General features: G+C 43.7%; 6 protein-coding genes across 6 annotated transcripts; 3 read left to right on the top strand and 3 right to left on the bottom strand.

Annotated features, from left to right (window-relative positions):
* Positions 1-656: 656 nt before the first annotated feature.
* Positions 657-3,600, bottom strand: I203_104697 (uncharacterized protein; the record flags this gene model as incomplete). Its single annotated transcript, XM_019143716.1, has 4 exons — positions 657-729; positions 794-1,277; positions 1,333-1,961; positions 2,018-3,600. The coding sequence occupies 4 exons, from the start codon at positions 3,598-3,600 to the stop codon at positions 657-659; spliced, it is 2,769 nt and encodes a 922-aa protein (XP_019006765.1).
* A 2,231-nt stretch (positions 3,601-5,831) lies between these two features.
* Positions 5,832-6,389, top strand: I203_104696 (uncharacterized protein; the record flags this gene model as incomplete). The annotated part of the gene is made up of 1 exon (XM_019143717.1): positions 5,832-6,389. One exon carries the CDS (start codon positions 5,832-5,834, stop codon positions 6,387-6,389), a length of 558 nt encoding a protein of 185 aa, XP_019006766.1.
* A 1,816-nt stretch (positions 6,390-8,205) lies between these two features.
* On the top strand, positions 8,206-8,604 carry I203_104695 (uncharacterized protein; the record flags this gene model as incomplete). The annotated part of the gene is made up of 2 exons (XM_065517590.1): positions 8,206-8,221; positions 8,297-8,604. The coding sequence occupies 2 exons, from the start codon at positions 8,206-8,208 to the stop codon at positions 8,602-8,604; spliced, it is 324 nt and encodes a 107-aa protein (XP_065374408.1).
* Positions 8,605-8,952: 348 nt separating this feature from the next.
* Positions 8,953-10,209, bottom strand: I203_104694 (uncharacterized protein; the record flags this gene model as incomplete). Its single annotated transcript, XM_019143718.1, has 1 exon — positions 8,953-10,209. One exon carries the CDS (start codon positions 10,207-10,209, stop codon positions 8,953-8,955), a length of 1,257 nt encoding a protein of 418 aa, XP_019006767.1.
* A 1,297-nt stretch (positions 10,210-11,506) lies between these two features.
* Positions 11,507-14,273, bottom strand: I203_104693 (uncharacterized protein; the record flags this gene model as incomplete). The annotated part of the gene is made up of 11 exons (XM_019143719.1): positions 11,507-11,743; positions 11,864-12,032; positions 12,151-12,268; positions 12,343-12,571; positions 12,646-12,757; positions 12,821-12,922; positions 12,985-13,243; positions 13,312-13,514; positions 13,577-13,658; positions 13,880-14,126; positions 14,253-14,273. The coding sequence occupies 11 exons, from the start codon at positions 14,271-14,273 to the stop codon at positions 11,507-11,509; spliced, it is 1,779 nt and encodes a 592-aa protein (XP_019006768.1).
* A 603-nt stretch (positions 14,274-14,876) lies between these two features.
* On the top strand, positions 14,877-18,604 carry I203_104692 (uncharacterized protein; the record flags this gene model as incomplete). Its single annotated transcript, XM_019143720.1, has 13 exons — positions 14,877-15,609; positions 15,712-15,989; positions 16,057-16,123; positions 16,197-16,243; positions 16,325-16,484; positions 16,562-16,656; positions 16,744-16,889; positions 17,042-17,245; positions 17,332-17,457; positions 17,527-17,679; positions 17,792-17,911; positions 18,030-18,315; positions 18,377-18,604. The coding sequence occupies 13 exons, from the start codon at positions 14,877-14,879 to the stop codon at positions 18,602-18,604; spliced, it is 2,643 nt and encodes an 880-aa protein (XP_019006769.1).
* Between the last annotated feature and the right edge of the window lie 1,762 nt (positions 18,605-20,366).

The following is a 20,366-nucleotide window of genomic DNA, read 5'->3' as shown; positions in this document are numbered from 1 at the left end:
TAACCGCATGGTGATCCACCATATCCTGAATGTTACCATATGCTCAATACTCGAGTAATCTCTCAAAAGCATTTATAGCTAGCAACACATGCAACAAGGTCTCAAGAGAGCATACTGTAGGCATGTCTACTGATCGCATACGATACGTTAAATATCAAATATCTATATATGTTATATACAAATGACCAAACTCCCTCCTTCCTTCTCTTACTGGTACTGATATTGGTCGAAACGAATAAATATCCTTTGATCAATCGAAACGGAACTAAACGAAAAAGCTTATACAGGTATACATATATATTAATTAGAATGGAATGAACAGAGATAGATAATGAAGTTGAAAGAAATGAAACGACGATAAAACGAAATTAACATAGGAGAAAGGCAAAATCCTTGGGTTGAGAAAAAATGAGAACGATGCTAGGTATATGTATATCAATATATATATATATATATGTATGCTTCCTAACTCTCCCTCAAGAAGAAAAGGAACAAGGTATGAATAGCGTTGGTTTGTAGAAGGAAATGCAGAATTGTGATTTACTTTTCTTCTGATACATTCACGAGACAAAGGAGGTCGTAATAACTTTTCGACCCGATACAAATCTACCATCAAAAAGTCAGCTTATGGCGGAAATAAGAAACATACAGTCGACTCACCACGCAAAGTAATGCGTATACATTTTCGAAGATGGATGGACTGGCATTTCAAGTTTGAAGGCATTTAATCTGTCATAACAATCAACCATGATCAGCTTCATATATTTCTATAACATGAACACGCTTCACTCACTCTTGCTTAATGCTCATAGCCAATTCCGGAGTCAACCTGTTGCACGTAGCAGGTTCACTCCTTCTATCGTAGGTTCCACTATCGTAAGTCTGGTAGACGGCACATTCAGGAGCCCAATTGATTCGTCGTCTAACAACGGGAGCAGTCATCGATCTATTTTGAGGAGGTTTGTTACCCATAGTGCCCAAGAGGGATAGAGCAGGCGCAGAAGAATTTTGATTTGGATTGGCGTAGAAAGTCTCGTTCCCTCCGATGGTGGTGGTAGGCGAGTCGAACGGTGAGAAAGCGGGTGAGAATGGGTCGTATGCTGGATCCACTTGTGGTGAAGGATGGACTAGTCCATCCAATAATGCTGGGTTGGATGAGGGTAGTTGGGCTAAGGGTCCCGGTGCGTTGTTTGAGGAAGAGGTATGAGTGGAATTGGAACGTTGGCGATTCTCTCCTGATGAGGGAGCTTCATCGAGATTAGAATACGAGGAGATGGCTAATGTCAGTAAGATGATTAGCTATAGGTCCCCAAATCGCAAATGCACACTTACATTTCAAGATACCCTTCTTGGGCACAGCGTTCCTATCGATCCAAGCATTACCCCAAGTAGCCTGGAACTCGGCATCTGCTTCTGCTGATAATCGAGTCTTGGCAAGGGTCATCGTGACATCTTCAACGGTTTCACCCTCAGACGAATCATCCTCAGAATCGTACTCTTGATCGGTAACAGCTACGGCATGTACGACGGTAGGAGCTTGAGCGTGGTTCACTCGGACTACTTCAGGTCCAGTCGATCCGTTGGGATTGGACATTGACGCGCCCATGCTACCGAGAGAAGGTAGATTACCATTTTGAGCTTGCCTAGTAGCGGTATTTTGATCCCAGGTAGGTTCGCCAGTAGCTGGATGAGCGGTAGCATCCTTCTTGACTGCTTCAGCTTTTGATCGAAGTGTATGTTGTCGCGCCAGCTTGGCAGCTGGTGACAACCCGGCCAAAGCTCGGTCTTCCTCTTCGGTCAATCGGTCTGATTCTGCCACTGCATGTGAAATGGTCGCTGGCGCAGCTTCACCTTTACCCTTCTTCTTCTTGTCTTTCTTCTTTTTGCCTTCCTTTTCGGGTAGAGCGGCATCTTCGCCATCTTTGGGCTTATCCTTAAAGATACGAGAAATACCCATCAAACTATCAAGAGGAACATCAGCTCAACTTCAATGATCGGATGCAGGAGCCTGACTCACCTATTCCTTCTCGCAAGTTTACCTATACTACCCATCTTCCTGATCATCATACTGGCCGACGAGACCGTGGATGATAAGGAAATATTATCCGTAGACATGTTCTTCATCCTGAACAAACTCCTTTTGCCCTTTTCCTTCTGTTCACCCGAGACGGTGGCAGTACGCTCAGTCTCTGCTAAACTGATCTCACTACCCATAGCAGCAGGGTTCATTGTGAACGGCGCTGAAGGAGCTCTGAATTCTTGAGGTGGTGTGGCAGGAGGGGTAGCGGAACGTGTAGATGATTCCGAAGGTGAGGCAAAGTGTTTAGGAGGTAGAGATTGTTTACCAATCGGCACCGAGGGTGCGGAAGGTGCTGAGACGGATCTTTGCTCCTTCTTAGCGTCTTTATCCAAGGCCTTTCGTAGTCGACCTTTCAGATCTCCAGTCTTGACCATCTTATCGGTCGGTTCGGGTGTTGAGGAAGGTTGAGACAGGGGAGACGGTCGAGAGGCTGAAGGAGTGTTGGTGGCATTAGTGATGGGACCTGGATGTAGTGGTGTGGATGCACGAGCAGGTAATACCATAGACGTGCTAGACCTAGGAGCAGGGGAAGCGGTACGCGCAGAAGCAGCGGCGGCAGCGGGAGGAACCTCTCGAGCTGCGGAACGCTCACTGCCTGAAGAGTTTGTCCTAGAGCGATCACCGATTCGAAGAGGAGATACTATAGCTTCTTCCGCAGAGACAGGAGGTCTTGGTTGTTTCTCAGCAGGTGGGGGATTTGGTCGGGAAGGTGGAGCATGGGAAGAATGTGTTCGGGTTTGATCTTGAGCGACCTGACCAGACGAAGAGCGAGATATCGAAGCAACCTGCTCCTGTAAGCCTGTAGGCATGGATGAGGATCTCGGTAGTCTTTCTGTGGAAGGTTTCGCAGAAGGACCTCGCTTGTAAGGGTGATAAGGTTGAGGAGGTTGCGGTTGTTTCGTGTGGGCGCTTTGAGGTGGAGTAGGAGTGTTCGAGTAGTCTATTTGCTGAGAAGGTTGCTGGGGTGGTTGCGGTAGTCGTTGGTGCTGATAGGAAGGATGATCGAAATAACCAGTGTTGCCATTTAAAGTCTGACCACCAGGGCCCGAGCTCGTTCTCCTCCTTTCATAACTGCTGTGATCCGAACCAGGAGCAGGTGGAGTCATGCCACCTGGATGACCACCATTCTGAACAGAAGCCATGATCATGTGCTGATAGGCGTTTGCCCAGGCAGCGAAATCGGCTTGAGACTGTTGGAACTGGTTATAAACAGGTTGATGTCCATTGGGAAAACCGTGAAAGGGGGGATTATAGAAGGCCGTCGCTGGTACGGGATTGGCGGTCCAAGACTGTTGTGCACCGTACATTTGTTGATGATGAGATGGTGGGAAATATGAGTTTGAGAAAGGTTGATTGTAAGGTGAGGCGTTGGACGAGGTAGAATTGGTTCGTACGTGTGGTGTAGGGGAATCATAGGGGGAGGTGAAAGGTGGTGTGGAGCGTGATCTAGGCTGATCAAATGAAGGTGCGCGGTCCATAGATGGAGGACGGTGTGTTGAAGGCTGCATGACAGCTGCCATGGTGCTGTATTGCGCAGAGGTTTGAGAGTGAGCTTGATGGACAGTGTCTACGTGGATAGGGATAGAGCTATATTTACTCACGTTGACACCGTCAATCAATAATTATATTCTCATCCAACCTGGATCTACAGTCTGGTGTCTGTTTGACAGCCTGTTCTCGTTTCGTCTATGCGATCTATTGGGCGAGGGTAAGAGAGGATGTCAGATGAGATGTGCTTGATTGGTACGGAGATGGAATGAGAGAGGAGAAAGAAAAGGGATGGGAAAGACTCTTGACTAGTCAAAGGGGGGTTTGATGGAATTGGATATTTTCATGAACAACGGAGTGAACAGAACACCAAACCACACAGACCACCATACCACCATACTACCATACCAACTGTCATAGCTCTCTTTCCACCCGCATAACCCTTTGCGGATTTACGTGAGACAGCTTTTTGAGGGAGACTCATCAGATGGGGAGTAGGTGTCATATCACTCACATGAGGTATGCCTACTGCTTAATGATTTGAGTTGATCAATACAATGAAATTCGTAAGTAAACCGATATGAGAATCCGCAAGCGGTGTTGTCGGTTGTTGTTGTCTCGGAAAGTAAAAGTTTGTGTTGTTTTCGTCTCGGTTGCCGTTATGAATAGTATCCGTTCTTTTCGTTATGCTAGCAGAGTAAATGAAGTGGCAAGAAAGAAAGTAAAAACAAAGTCAGTGTTGATGAAAGAGCTGAGATTGAGTTGAACGAAAACGGAAGAAGAAGCACAACAAAGAGTCAAGGGGTAAGGTAGGTGCGAAGTTGGTGTGGTGCAGGGTCATTTGATGGGTAATGTGATTGTGTAAGCGGGGCTTTTTGAGGTTGTTGCTGTGTGGATCTATGTATATCACAAACGGCGATGTGTATGTAGATTTGGAAGAAGTTGATGGAAGACTTATGGGTGTATAGAGATATGACAGGAGTCCGAAGATGGGTATTGGATGATCGATGAACAAGATGGAATTTCTCTTGGCAATGTCTGTTGACTGTCGCTTGCGATTATGACCAGATGAAAAGAAAAGAAGAGACTGCTAGGCTCAACTTGACAACAAGTAGAAGTAACAGTCGCGTTGATGGTGATCAGGTTACAGATTCACCCAATCTACGCACAGACCTAGCAGTACCAACACCATCGGAGCATATGACAAAGGGGGAAGAGAAGAGGAATGACACGAAGATCAAAGCGTTACACCCATCAAGATGCAATAACAAGATGCACAAACCAGAAAGACGGCTGCGGAGCGGGTATGGCATGATAATGAAGATGGCGATGTTGAAAGACGACGAGGCATGTGGGTGCATGATAGATCATGGCACCAAAGTACTCACCTGTAAAACAGAATGAAATCACCGTTATCAATCTCTCTTTCTATCCTTCTTCACCTTTTCTGATACCGTGTCAGATAGTCTTGCTCTCGTGAGGCGGCGTGTGATGGTTGTGCGATGTAGTTGTCGATACAAATGATATGAGCTGTGAGTGTGTTGCAATTTCAAAGATATGTCAACTCGTTCGAGTATGATTGTTACCACCGCAACCACTACCACAAACTGCGAAACAACAATGACCGTGAAAAGTCAAAATCCCAAGTCTAACCTATAACGTCAATTGTCAAGTTACCTGTCCAAATAACCTTTCGGTGAGGACCGGGCTCCGGGTTTATCCATCAACACCGCGGATACTGCAACACCGCCTCATTGGGGATTTGAATTTGAGATGTGGATGTGTTCTTCGCTACGAAATGGTGAACGCATGCATGATAGTAGCGATTTCTACAGCATCACATGCTTATCTCCTGCTCAAGTAGCATCAAGCAAGGAGGACAAGTGCAAACATAGACCAAGACGGTATGGGCAGCTGCAAGTCCAGACGCGAAAAAAAAGCAAGAGTAAGCAAAGCAAGGCACAAGGGATGACGTTGTTGTTGTATCAGGAATTTTAAGCTACTATCCAACCCTGAAAGTCAACAAAGAGAAAAAAAGAGAAAAGACAAGAACACGTGTGGCATGGTAAATACTGTAAGTGGCGTTTTGCTGACTTTGAACGATTCATCCATCCTTTGAGTCTACTGGTATATGACTAGGTAACTCAAGGAGTGTATATCTGTCGATTTCTGCTGTACTGAGAAAGGTAGTTCAAGCTAACACATATTATGTGTCTTAAGACTCAACAACTACTCTGTTGATTAAGCATACAACTGTTGCAGTATGCGAAGCAGTACTTCCACTCGACCTTCACACCTCCCATCAAATTATTCCACTCTGGTCACTTTACATCCCACCGTCACTCCCAGACCAGAAGGATCAGGTAGAAGATGGCATCTGTATTGTCCGATGAGCATCACTCATAGCTCTCAGTCTCTTGTTCAGGCCGCTGCGGGTTCAATAGGTTTATCAAAATGTACAGACGGTTGTATAAGAGAGCTGAGAGATACGATTGAGATGTTTTTGGATATTTCGAATCAGTCCTATGCCACAATACAAAGAACGTCTGATCAGGATAGAGTGCAGATGAAATATGAAAAGAAAACATTCCTAGATGCGATCATCTGGTCGACAAATCAATCAAGCACGAATGCGAATGATATATCAGTGGAAGTCGAACATACCCAGATGAGTTTGAATCGAGCTAATAGAATCAAAAAATGGGCAAAGACTAAAGTGGTCAAAGGTATTGATGTGAGTGATCTGATGAAAGATGATTTCAAGAGGGTATATTATGGATGTAATTGTCAATATCCTTGTGAACGCGATAACGATAGATGACCATATAGTAGAATACCAAAATAACTACAGTGTACAAAGTAAGTGGTCATACATTTCAGATGCTGAACGTTATATGTATTAATAAAGGATACTTGAGAGATATTTCTTCGACATGTGTTTCACCACTCGACTCGCCTTGCTATAAAGAATTGTCGATGATTCTATTTCTTCGCGTCTTTGAAGTTCTGAAACGGACATCTCCTTTCATCTCGATCCAGACAAGTCGAGAATCGGCTTCAATCAAATTGCTTTGCATGGAATCATGCAGAACTTTCCTGTGAATTGGGTACAGTATGTGTTGTGGGTATCACATATTTTACATGGATCACATACATCAAGGCGGCAACTGTTAGTGGTGTTATTGTACGGGCAAATGACCGCAAAAGCAATTCAACCTTTCGATTCTTTACGAATCCAAATTTCGATAAATTTTTCTGTATACTGACGAGAACAATAAATCGGCAATCATATCTATGGTAAATCATGACATACCATAATATATCATCGAGGAAGCTAACCAATCCAAGAGGTTCGATAACTATCTACCTGTATATCTCGGCAGTCCGTCTGACGGGCAAGAGGCTGAAGAGGAAGAAACAAATTTCGAAAACAAGCGGATACATAAATATCGATTAGAAAAGGATCATACCTCCTATCTCAGCATTTTCTTCGACCCATTGAAAAAGACCGAAACCATCATTAGAGAGACGCTAGATAGATTAATTGATATTTTCGACTCTAGCAACCAGTCTATGCCAAATGAAGATGAATATCAATATGAATTTGAGAAGGTTCTTTTCACTAAGCTATCGGCTGAACAAGATACCATCAATACTGAAAATACCATTGTGAGCGTAAATCTAAATCACATCGGGGAAGATGAAAGTGGTGAAAATTAGGAATGGAGCTGCAAAGAGGTCTAGGGATGGTACGTGGCTGAGAAATGTGAGTCATGGTAGGAGTCGATGAGATTACACTGCTTTCCTGTATGATAAAATATGCGATGACATTTGAATTGCCCTTCTGATTAAACCGTGATACATTTGATTGTTGTTGTATCTGAGAAAGGGACGGGTCTTTAACACTCGGAATTACTGAGTTCTTATGCAAGTTGCAATTCTCGGGTGTGCGCATAATCACTACAGTATCATCGTACTGAGATACATAAAGTTATGGTAAAGTCGTACCCACATACTTATTCGCTGTAGAAGTGGTGATGGAAAGGTTGTGACCCGCTGAGTGAGGTTTCAGTCCCGTTGAAGTACAGTAGGTAATTTATCGGAGACCGATATATATTTTTCTGTATTATTATTCGGAGTACCGTATTTCCTTTATTCAAGTACTTCTCCCGCATCCAGTCCCGTAAGATATGGGTACTGAGAATATATACCGATGAGGTGGATCCTTTGATCGAAAAAAATAAATATATGCGATACGTTCTTCTCCCCGATGAGCATATCCTCAACAGCCATTGTACAAATTAACTATGATCTCGATATCGGTCGATCAAGCGGAGCTCAACAGGATACAGTACTACCGGATCCATGAAGCTGAGTCACATTTATCCTTTATGGTGCTCAACATGTATTGATTCGATATGTATCAACCGCGTCGCTTACGACGACACCTAGACCAATCGCAATGGAAGGATGGACTGGTCTGAACGGATATATGAAGCTGGCAACTTGGCCCTCTTCAAGGTGTTGATCCCTACAATCATTCATATACCCCTGACGTCCAATCAATTGGCACATTTATATTCAACCTATTACTTACCAAACCAACAACCATAATCACTTCGATACGAAACGAAACGATGTCATATTCCAGAGGTAAATAACAAAGTTGGAAATCTAATCAAAAAGGTCAATTTACATTTTTTCCCAGTATTCAACCTTCCACTCAAGCGGAGGGGGTCAAATGGAAATACGATTGTGATTTTACATCTCAGAGAAGCTTGAAAGGTACGATGAGTAAAACGGGTATCGAAGATGCTATGAAGAATATAGCGATTGATATGGAAGATATCGCCGCGAAATTCAATAATCCTAATTCAACTTATCAATCGATCGAATCCAGGATGGAAGCTCTGAAAACATGGGAACAAGAAGTCAGTACACAAATGAAATGTTTCAAGGTTGATTTTCCACAATTTGATTTTGTAGGAGAATGGACGTGCCTCGATGCCGATACGCATAGCAGACCTGCCAATTAACTTGAAAGGTCTTTTTCTGAAAGAAAAAGTAGATTTTAGAACATCGAGCGTTTCTGGAAGTTTTACCTTTGGACGCGACTATAGCTCAGTAACCAAATTGAGTTTATATGCATGATAGGTATGGCATGTGATTGCTGTAGAGGCAAATGCACTTTGTTATCAATGCACTATTGATGCTGATCCGTCATCTCCGCCAGATAGAAATGCCTTCCGCCTTTATAAGCTTAAGACGGACGATTAGACAGTGATTTTGATCAACAAAGATCACTCTTATAGAGTTCTTCGACTAAATGACAGTCATGCATATGACAAATTGAATATTGATAACACATCAAAACATCTTTCATCTTAAAATCCTCTGTAATCTCTCCTCCACTGTCCTCTCTCCGTACTTTCGGTCTCACCAACCATCCAGTCCCTCAATCCCTTCTCATCAGCCTCCCTTTCCTCTTGAGGGGTCATGATCCTACTTTTCGCCTTGCTTCCAAACATCCTTCTATACGTTCCACTCGCCACTTTCCCACTATCCTCCAAGGTCCATATCAGCCTTTCCATCTCGTCCGTTGTCAACGGAGCAGGTATAAGAGATTTCAAATATCCATAATCCTTCCGCGAAGCTGCAGGTGGATCTCGAAACTGAGCCGAAGAGAATGATCGATGCTGAAGTGAGATGATGGATGATGATATCTGTTCACCAGCAGTATTGAGGATGACACTCCATTTATTCCAATACCTATCCAATCGTCTGTTTATTCCATTCACTATAGATGGAGGTAAGACATCTTCGAAAGACGACAGAATTCTAAACGAATGTGTATTATGTTGATACAATTCTTCTTTGAGGAAATTCAGCGAATGAAATATCTGTTCTAGGTGATTGTATCTCTCATTCATAGAGGGGAAAGAGGCAGAATGAGAGAGAGGGGTTCGCCGTGAGTGTGAGTGCGATTGATCGGAAGAATGAGGTGAATTGAATGGATGATCATCAGGTAATTTCCTTTCTAATTCTTCTCTATCTTCTGGAACCGTCAATGGCCCACCTTCCAACCAACTTCTTTTCTGTTTGATATGCGTAGGCGGTGAAGGGAATTGATAATTCCCTAGATCTACTTCCAATGACCGTTGTCCAGACCCAGACCCGGACTCGGACCCCGAACCAGATCTCGAATATCCCGTCGAGCTCGTTCTAGTCATATGTGATGCACTTGATATACTGTTCACATCGAGTAAGTCTAATGCACTTCCTTGTTGAGCTCTCTGACTAATCCTTGAGATCGTTCCTGTCCCTCTAGCACCATCTAACATATCTTCCTGATCATCTCCATTCGAATGACTCGGCGTGGTGGGAGTTTGAGTGAACTCGGACGAACCGAGTGGTGGAGTGACAATCTCCCATTCTTCTTCACTTGTCGTCCCCCCTTCCCCTGCTAAAGAAGAAGGACGTCGATGTTGACGTTGACGGATGATAGAAGCTTTCCGACTTACTTCTTTGGCTTTTGACCAAATCGTCGAACTCTTCCGACGCACCGTAGCAAGATTACCTCTGTTATTGGTCTCCGATTCTCGAGCTTCATCTTGGTGAATCAAGGTGGAGTGAGATCGCATATGGCTCAGAGAGGGCCGTGGAGAGAGAAGGTTGGTCAAACGGATTTTCTCCTGGGTGAAACGTTGAGGACGAGTGGTAGGTATATGGGTCCATCGTAGATTATGACTTTCATTGAGATGACCAGCCGAATTTGCGTTCTGTTTGCTCGGAGAGATATGGCAGTCCATTGAAGCTGCTTCTTCCAGCGGGTTGGTGGTGAAGGGCAACGTTACTAATCCAGTACTTAACTGACTATCGTTTGGGGATTGAAGGGGTGATAGGATCTTCAGGTGATTCAATATGTTACCTCATCTGTAATATCTCACGTTCCCCCTTCCTTCCCCCGACGAGAACGATATTCGATTTTCACCAAGCCTAATGTGACTCTCTTTCTAGACCTTGTTGAAATTTCACTTAAACTTTATGGAGGGCAAGAGCGAGATTTAGTGGTGTGATGAAACAGCGATGATGAGGAGTAGCCAAGGAGGTTAGGTAGGTACATTAACAAGCATTATCGTACTGTGGGTTGTTGAACGTTGGCTGAGTGACCCAAAAGATTGGGATGGTGAGCCAGAAGTCATCCTCCCAAGGTTCTAGAATTCTTTTAGTCCCAAGCACGAGCACAGTAGAGGAAAAAGAAAAATCAGCCGCGTAACCTCGTACCTCACCTAAAACGATAAAAGGCGAACGAGGTCTTGGTGTCTTGGTTCGGTTCGTCATTACTCTAGATCAGGTCCACAGTTCATCCCGATAGTCTAAATGATAAAGAGACATGTATGTACGCTCAAGAGTGAATCAGCCGAAAGGAAGACAGGAAAGAGCGACCTGGGACGCAAAAGTCATTGTGAAAGAGCCCTATCGATAAATTCGAATCTGAGTCCGACAAATACCTTCCGATGAGGTATGTCACCTTCCCCCCCGGACCTGAGCCTGAGCCTGAGCAGCTAGACAGCTAGACACCTCGTTTCATATCTCTAAGGCTGAGAAGTTCCATTTGACGAATGTCTAGACCATTGATCGAGTGGACGCAATACCAGAATGGATAAAATAGGATGGACTCTTATACTTGTATTCATATGTGTATGTAGGTAGATGTGAACGAGCGAACGAAAGAGATAAAAAAAGAGACAAACGAATAGCAAAAATTGAAACTTTACTGTAATGTAGTTTTTGGTCTGATTACAGAATTCCTGAATCTATCTTTCTCCAAGAGTAGAAGGATTCTCTATAAGATATTTTGATATTGGATAATCACAATGCTGATTCCTTTTTATACACAAACAATCAACCATATCTACAATAATCGATGTTTCCCCATCACTCCCTTCCACTGTAAGGTTCATATTTCCAGATCCTAGCCATACAATCACCACTTCCACTCGCCAAGTAACCACCTGACCTAGCCAGATCAATGGATATGACAGAGTTCTTGTGTCCCTGAAGCATAAGTTGTGCTTGACCAGTTGCGATATGCCAGAATTGGATCGATCGATCCTTCGATCCTGAGACTACCCACTGACCGTCTGGAGAAATAGCGACGGAGAGGACGTAGTCCTACATGCGCGAAAGGAAGCAAGTCAGCATGAGTCAGGACATTTCAGAAGTGATGAACGAATAGGCGAGAAAGACGACTGTATGACGAGAACATGAAACGAAGGCGCCTGTGTAACTCACCTTGTGCCCATTGAGAGTAGATTGACAAGTACCCAAATTCTTTTGGATATCCTTGGATCCAGGAGGTAAGATCTCGGCTTCTCGCTTCGTACCTGTCAAATCCCAGATTCGGAGGGTTCGATCGAGAGATCCAGAGACAAGGCATTTTCCATCAGGCGAGAATGCGACGCTGGAATGCATTTCAGATGAGAGTAAATCAGCAAATAGAGAATCTACGAGAGATTGCAGTTCCCGATAGACGATAGACGAGACAAGTAATTTGGGTTTTTACATGAAGAATAACTCACCTGTACACTGAATCCTTGTGTCCTTTGAGCCTTTCCACTTGTTGTCCGGTTTGAACGTTCCATACTCTGACCATCGTGTCGAGTGATCCGGCAGCAACGAGCTTACCATCGGGAGATACTATTTACATCGCATCGAATTGCATTAGCCTCCGATTTGCAGCAATCGATAAGATGGAAAATGGATACACTCACGCGCAACACTGGTGATCCCCGCATCGATTGGACCATGTTCATTATGAATGAAATCTTCGATTCTCAAATCAAATACACAAAGACCCTTTTCGATGTCCCAGATCCTAGCTGATTTATCACCTGATCCAGAGACCAAGAATCTTCCATCTCTTGAGAAATCGAGAGAATAAATCTCTTGCATGTGTCCTTGTAACAGATGTCTAATTCTCTTTTGCTTGATATCCCAGATCTGCAAACAAGCATTGATCAGCTTATTGCATCGGTTGGGATGCAAAAGGAAGTAGAAACTAATGATGAACTCACCCTGATTTGTCGATCTTCAGCACCGGTAGCTAAGAATTTACCATCCGGACTGAAACAGATACTTCGGATGTATAAATCGCCAGTTCGGTTGGCAGCTTCGTCTTGGAGGGTGCTATATCGGGACATAGCAATCAGTAAGGGGTATCTGACCGATCTGACAAGAACCAGCACTCACGTTACCCTTCCTCCAGATTTCACGTCGTAGATCTGAGCGGTTCTGTTACAACCAGTAGCCAGATATTTACCATCGTTTGAGAACTTCACACAACAGACGACACTAATCGACATGCATTGTTAGCTTTAGAGGATGTCTCACTTCTATCAGTGAAACACACATACGTCTCATGTTCAAGGGTATGCACTAGAGCCACGTCTAATTGTTTCCTCATCTGGCTGCTCCACATAGCTTGCCAATCACCTCCTTCCTTCTTGAGCTCTCTCGAGACATTGTCTGGATCAAGATCTGATAAATGTACGGGGGGTGAAGGTGGTACGTTCGAAGCTGCGATCGCTCTTTCCCTATTACGTCTGTCTCTTTCTCTATCTGTTGATGCGGGTCGAGGGATGATCCCTCCCGGAGGTGGGTAGGGCGATCGAGCTAGACAAGAAGAATTAGAATCAGTCATTGTTACGGAGTATGGGAGTAAAAGAGAAGGTGAGACACACATCCACCAGGTTCAGCACCGTTGAGAGGAGGTCCAGGCAGGGATTTCCCGTAAGGAGGTCTATCCCTCTCATCGTTACCTGGTCTAGGTAATTCAGGCGGTGAAGTAGGTCCGCCAGTTCCGGGTACACCTGAAGGCCCTGCTCCACTTTGTCCACCACGGCTTTCTAATTCTCTTCTCAATCGTGCGATTTCCCCCTCGTACCTGCAAAGTTGAAGCGGAGTGAGCAAGTTGTTTGTTGATAAAACATGTCAGGTACAACTCACTCTTGTCTGACTTTGGCATGATTAGATTCGAGTTCGTATAATGATTGTCTGATCAGTCCGAGTTCATTGATCTGTTGCTGGACTGTAAGGTAGTAGGGTGGTTAGCGTATGGTATCTACAGGATTGAATATAGTATTATTCTGGTATCATCTACTCATACGATACGTGTGTATCGCATTCGTATATATAATATCATCCCACCCTCCCACCCATTGTATAAACACCGCCCCCATCCCACCCCGAACTACCAGGTATAAACTACGCCCCCATCCCACCCCTAGCTGCCGTGAGATAAGTACTCACTCTTCGCCTCGTACTCATCCCTCTGCGCCTTCCATATACTCCCCTCTTGTCCCACTTGTTCAAACTCTTGCTTTATCAATTCGAAGAATTCGTTCAACCTCACATTCGACGAAGTCGATAACACACTAGGTTGTTGCTGTCCCGGCATCCCTTGAGGAGGAGGAGGTGGTGCTTGTTGATTTTGAGATTGTTGGGATTGAGATTGATTAGATTGCGAGGTCGCTCCTGCAGGTGGGAGTCGGTGATGCTATTCGCCCATACAAGGTAACGTAATATATCAGTATCTCCATCAGTGCTATGCATACTACGACCCAAAGCAGAGAGAGAGATAGGTATATAGTAAGAAGGACGCGAAGGAGAGAAGTAGACGTACGTTATATATAGGCGGTTGCATGTTTGTTTATCTCTCTATTGATTTGTTTCCTCCTTTGCGGGTATATGATGATCGGTACGAGATGAGGATGTAGATGTACAGAAGGGTGGGGATTAATGATGGATGATAAAAGGAATGTGGTGAAGTGGAATGAAGAGTAGAAGAGTAGGTAGAGTAATGTTTAATTGATCGATGTCGGTGTTGCTTGTTGCTGTCATCTTAAGTCTGTGCCCCCATTTACCACTTCTACTCTGATTTCCATTTATTCTGCATGCTCTCTGTCTGAGCTTGGACCTTTTCTTTTACCCTTAACTTGTCAGACTGTTACTGCCGTTGTGTCATCCGCATAAAGTACTCTGTTGGTTGCACCCATTAAAACCATAAACCTCCGATCAGGTACGGCTAAGCCAGCTCGACTGTATTATGTAATACCTCACCCTGATACCACGTGAGATGCTTCCCATGTTCATGAACGCGTCGAGGGGAAGAAGATGAAAGAGAGGAGAGAAAGTCAAGATCAAAGCATTCTCAATTCATGTTGAACGATAACAACAAAGATACAGCATAGCATAGTATAATATACCATCATACCATCATACCATCATACCATCATACCCATTCACGATGCCACAGATGTTCACACCTCCCAATCCATCATCCTCCTCCTCATCCAACCCACCAGCTATACCTTACTCCCCTATCCCTTCCACCTCGGTACACAGACATCATCGACGAAATTTACCCGCTCGATCATCCTTATCTAACAGTTTCTCATTCGCACCTGCTCATACACATACTCCCGTAGCAGACCAATCAACATTCAATGATATATCGATAGATGAACCGAGCGATTTGAGTTTCTCTTTCACCTATTTATCCAGATCAAGAAATCAGAAGAAGAAATCGACCAACGGTATCGGGATTGGGATGAATACCAATGTGGTGGAACAAGGTAACAGAGGTATATCACAGGTATCACCTAGATTCAGACACAGATCTGGATCGGGATCAGGATCAGGATCATACAATGGTACAGGTACTCCGTCTGGTGCTGGAAGGAATTTACCGAAATCTAGATTGAGAGAAACGGAAATTTCCCCTCTACCTTTACCGTTACCTGAGAGGACCAGACGAACTTCACCTAGAAAGAAAACTCAAAATAATCAAAATAATCATCCTGATCATGAATTATCAGCGACTGATGAAGAAGATGAAGAGGTACAACCGGAAGAGGAAGGAGGAGAAGAGAAGAATTGGGGTATTGTAGACTCCATGAGACTCTGGAGACATGATGCGATCATGCAACATTTATATGAAACTGCTGCTTTTTGGGGTGATAAGATATTGAGTTGGACAGGTGAGTCTATCACAATTGACCATTACATCATATTTTAATTATCTGGACTGGTCGATCCAATCGAGAGATTTCACTAACAATTTTGTTTCTTCTATTCTCTAGGTGACCCGAACGATGCATTCTGGCTAGCTCAGACGCACTTCCTAACGGGACATTACCTCCGAGCGGAAAAATTGTTGACCGATCCGTTGCCCTCTCCACCGAAGAATAGCTTGGGAATAAGGGATAAGGGGAAAGGTAAATCACATCAAGATGAAGATGATCTGATGAATGGCAACGGACATATCGAGATTGGGATATCTTCTCATGGGAGTATCGGGCCGGAAAGGAGGCTGGTGGATGAGAGTCTGGCTTGTAGATATCTTGCCGCTCAATGTCTGGTAAGTTATCTCTCCCTTTTTGTGTGTGATCATAGATTGGAGCTCAGCTGATATTGGTGTGTGATAGGTCCATCAAGAGAAATATCATGAAGCTTTGGAATTACTAGGAGAATCGAATCCCTTCAAAGAGACTGGTAAGCTGTGGGAACGTCATCACCGAATGTTGACGGCGATCGTGCTTATATTGATCATGATGATGTCGTTCAGGTCCGGATACAGGTCCAGATTCACCTTCGCAGGACGAGGGGATAAAGGTGAGCATCTCTAAGGTTTATCTTTCGTCCAGAAGGGGACGGGTGAGATCTGGTGAACTGACAATAATGTTCTGCTCATAGCTTCACTCATCAATATGTCATTTACGTGCTTTATTGCATTTACGATTATCGTCATACGCATCAGCGAAAGAATCATTCATGGAAGCTTTGATGTTGGATGTTAAGAATTACGATGCGTTCAAGGAGCTGATAGAAGGTGGAATGATGAGTGAGAAAGAGGGTGAGTGCCATGTCGAACATTTCATAGATTGGATCGAGAATATATGGGATTGACTTATCTTTCGTGGTATATGGTAGAATGGGAATTCATACGGAATCTGTCATATCGAAAACAACTTTCAGAAGAAGATGGCCATTTTGTTAAATTGATGTATATGACCAAATTGAAAAAGGTGAGCTATATTCCTTCCGTCTCAATTGTCTCAATATATCGATGTATTGTTCAGGCGGACCGCTGATAGCTTGAATTGGTATTATAGGACGGTCATGTCAAAGAGGTTGAACGAGCCCGAGAAGAATTGACGAAACAGTATGGTCTAGGTGATAATTGTGATGTCCTGGTGGGACTGGCAGATGAATTGTACTCGAAGTATAAATGGGAGGATTGTTATGCTGTGACGACGAAGTGAGTAGAAAATATCACTTGTAGTCGATCTGTAGCGGGTTTTACCTCATAGACCACGGACGATGATGATCACCATCTATGATGAAGTTGACGATGGTCTCCCTACTGATTGTCCGTGTGATATAATGCTGATCTCTTTTCATCGTCAATAGGATATTATCTCGTATACCGGGTCATCCCACGGCATTACCATTACATCTAGCGTGTATGCACCATATTCACCGACTACGATCTTCTCTCTTCATGCTTGCGCATGACTTGGTGGAACAGGATCCTCAAGCTGCTACGACATGGTATGCGGTGGGGTTATGGTATTTCAGTGGTAAAAGATGGGCAGAAGCTAGAAGGTATTTTAGGTGAGTTCGGTTGATAGTCCCGCTTCTGAAATGTCATGAGGCTTTGTGTCAAAACTGAGGAGAATTCTTTTGTTGTACTTCTGTAGTAAAGCAAATTTGATCGATTCTCGATTCGCTCCTGCTTGGATAGCTTTCGCCCATTCGTTTGCATATGAAGGTGAACATGATCATGCCATTACTGCTTATTCCACTTCGGCAAGGCTATTCCAAGGGTAGGTAAAAATCCCTTTTCACCTTGACAAGCGTTCGAGCTCACACTTCTACTGTTTGAAATTGACTAGATCCCACTTACCCCTCTTATTTATCGGGATGGAACATCTCCAGTTGTCCGCGTCAAACCTCGCAGAAGAATATTTCAGAGCTGCAGAGGTGATCAACTCTTCTGATCCACTTTTGTTGAACGAGCTAGGCGTGGTTGCGTATAACAGAGAAGAGTGAGTGTTTGTCATGCCATGCGTGCCCGGGTTACCTTTCCAGTATTTGGATCAGGATTTTCTGAATTATGAGCATCGTTACTTTTGACTAAAACTGATTTCTGTTCTGTAGCTACGACCAAGCTGCGAGCTACTTTAGGAAAGCCCTCAGAGCCTCATGGGAGATGCAAGGTGTTAAATCCGTTTGGGCAGTCACTTATTGTAATCTTGGACATGCGTACAGGCACATGAGGTGGGTAGATTGTGTCTCTTCATCGATTTCAATGCGCTTTACATCGTGACTCGATCTCTTCCCTTGATCATCATCAAGTCAGGATTGAAGCTGATCTATGATACATCGACGTGTGTAGAAACTATGATAAAGCCGAACACAATTATCGTCTAACGATCCGACTTGATCCTACCAACTCTATTGCTTATTCTTCCCTCGGGATGATATGGCAGTTAAGAGGCGAGATTAGAGAATCGATCAAGATCTACCATCAATCGCTATCTCTCAACTCTCAAGATCCGATATCGACTGTGTTATTGGAGATGAGTCTGAAAGAGCAGATGGATAGTTTGGATCCCACCAGTTTACCTGGTTTACCTGGACGCTTGGGAGAGAGGGATTTGGATCCTTTCAATGTTCCTAAGGTGAGTGTAAAGCACTCTGAGTCATTATTTATGTTGATTGATGTTGTTCAATTGGATATAGGGAAACCCGATATTTGGTCCATTACCTATTGAGCTCGATCCGGCTACGTTAGATGATGCAGGAGGTGAAAGTATCATTCATCCCCCTCCGCCAACTTCTCACGGATCATATCAATTGAATTCCAATGGGATAAATGGGATGGAGGAGATGAGTCAGATCGGAAGAGTTGATTTGGCAATTGAGGAAGAAGTGGGCGAAGGAAGTACGATGGAGATTGAGGACGATTGAGGATGTCAAATCGCAACAGATCGGACAAAAGGAAGAGGAGATCAGTGTCATCTCCTTGTCATTCGGCCGTATGAACGATGATGCTGTGTATTTGTGAATGTCCCATTTTCATATGTATTTCAAGAATTCATATAGCGTTCTATTTATTGATGTTGAGTCGACTACTCAACTATTCATAGAAACGGAATATCAACAAAGTGTACGAAATACACACAGAGTAACTGTTTGGTGTCAATGGTATTCTGGGAGACATCATTCCTTTCCTTGATTATAGGACATTCGACTATTCATAGAAACGAAATATAAACAATGCACTTTAGATAAATGGGTTCCCATATATATAGATATTTACGTTATGTTATCCCCCTGATTCCAAAGAAAAGGAATGGAATTGGACGACGCGATCGCATAGCCTTGCGGACAGATCGGATGACCGTCCGTACTCTGTGAGATCATTCATACGTATACCCCCTTCAACCCCTTGTGGCACGTTTTTGTCGGAATCTTCCGTGAGATTTCCCTTCGTACCATGCCATACATCATCATGCCATGTCATTCCATGCACAGCAACGATATGAAAGTGAGACATGCGCTGTGCTCTCGTCATTAACATCTTCGTCATCGTACACATGGCAGGTCATCTGGATTGTTACCGTTGGGTTTTTGCGGACGAAGCAAGTATGGTTTTTTTCGCACAAGCCATTCTCGACCACATTTCATTTGTGCAGAAGATGATTCGTTTCATGTACAAAGAGAGAAAGGACGAACAAACATGTTTAGTGCGGTTGGATGTTTCGGACCATCTCACTGTCCTGCAGTGTGGTATTTCCCCAAATACTTTGTAAACGAATCTGACAATTGAGGGGGCACCCGGCATGTCTCTTGGGAATTGTGAGTATTTACGTCACCGGGAAGCTCGAAGCCACGTTGTTCACTCGCGCGAGGTGTTTGTTGGGTAAGAGACGAATGACGCTAAAAACAGCTTTACCCTGTTACCCTGTACCGGTGTACCTGACATCGCCTCATGTATCAAGAATAGCATAGCGGCGAACAGCTCAGCTCAGTTCAGTTTTCAAGCAAAACTTCGCAGTCCGAGGGTAACAGAGGTATGTACGTATATGTACTTGTATGTATGTATGCTCAGTACCTATCGATGTTTTCATCGTTTTTTCACTTTGCTTTGTTACAGCTGTTATTCTTTTCTTCTTTCTTCATCATCAACATCATCCTCAATTGTTTGTTTTCGAGAAGAAGAAAGAAGAAGTTGCAGTTTCAGTAGATTGAGACTTCATTTCTAAATCGGTTCGGATATATCATCGATATCATCAACAATATCAACAACAACGATCCAAATCGTCCGATCTATCTTTCATTCAAACCACGAATCTCTTCAAGACTGCAGTTCTACTCTCGGGATAGTCCACAATATCAGTGCAGGTGATATCATAGCATAGCATATAACACTGATATATCGATTTTACCTGGTAAGTCTCCACATTCCGCTTGGCCTTTCCTTGGCCTACGATAATTAACATAACATTCCTTCATCATCATTTTTTACCTTTCATCAAACACCGCTTTACGTTCTCGTCCTCCTCTTACATTCATATCCTTCTTGTCATACTTTTACATTGCTTTTCAACATTTTTCGGTGGCGAATACATCATAATCATCATTTCCCATCATTTGTTACGCTTTGATCTTCAACCACTCGATTAGCGTCATCATCAAACATTCGCCCCTTTTTTTTTTCCTTTTCTAT

This window comes from Kwoniella mangroviensis (assembly GCF_000507465.2).
Source record: "Kwoniella mangroviensis CBS 8507 chromosome 1 map unlocalized Ctg01, whole genome shotgun sequence".
In the NCBI taxonomy this organism is placed as follows: Eukaryota; Fungi; Basidiomycota; class Tremellomycetes; order Tremellales; family Cryptococcaceae; genus Kwoniella; species Kwoniella mangrovensis.
The sequence above is the reverse complement of the archived record's forward strand: the minus strand, read 5'-3'. Positions and strand labels throughout refer to the sequence as shown.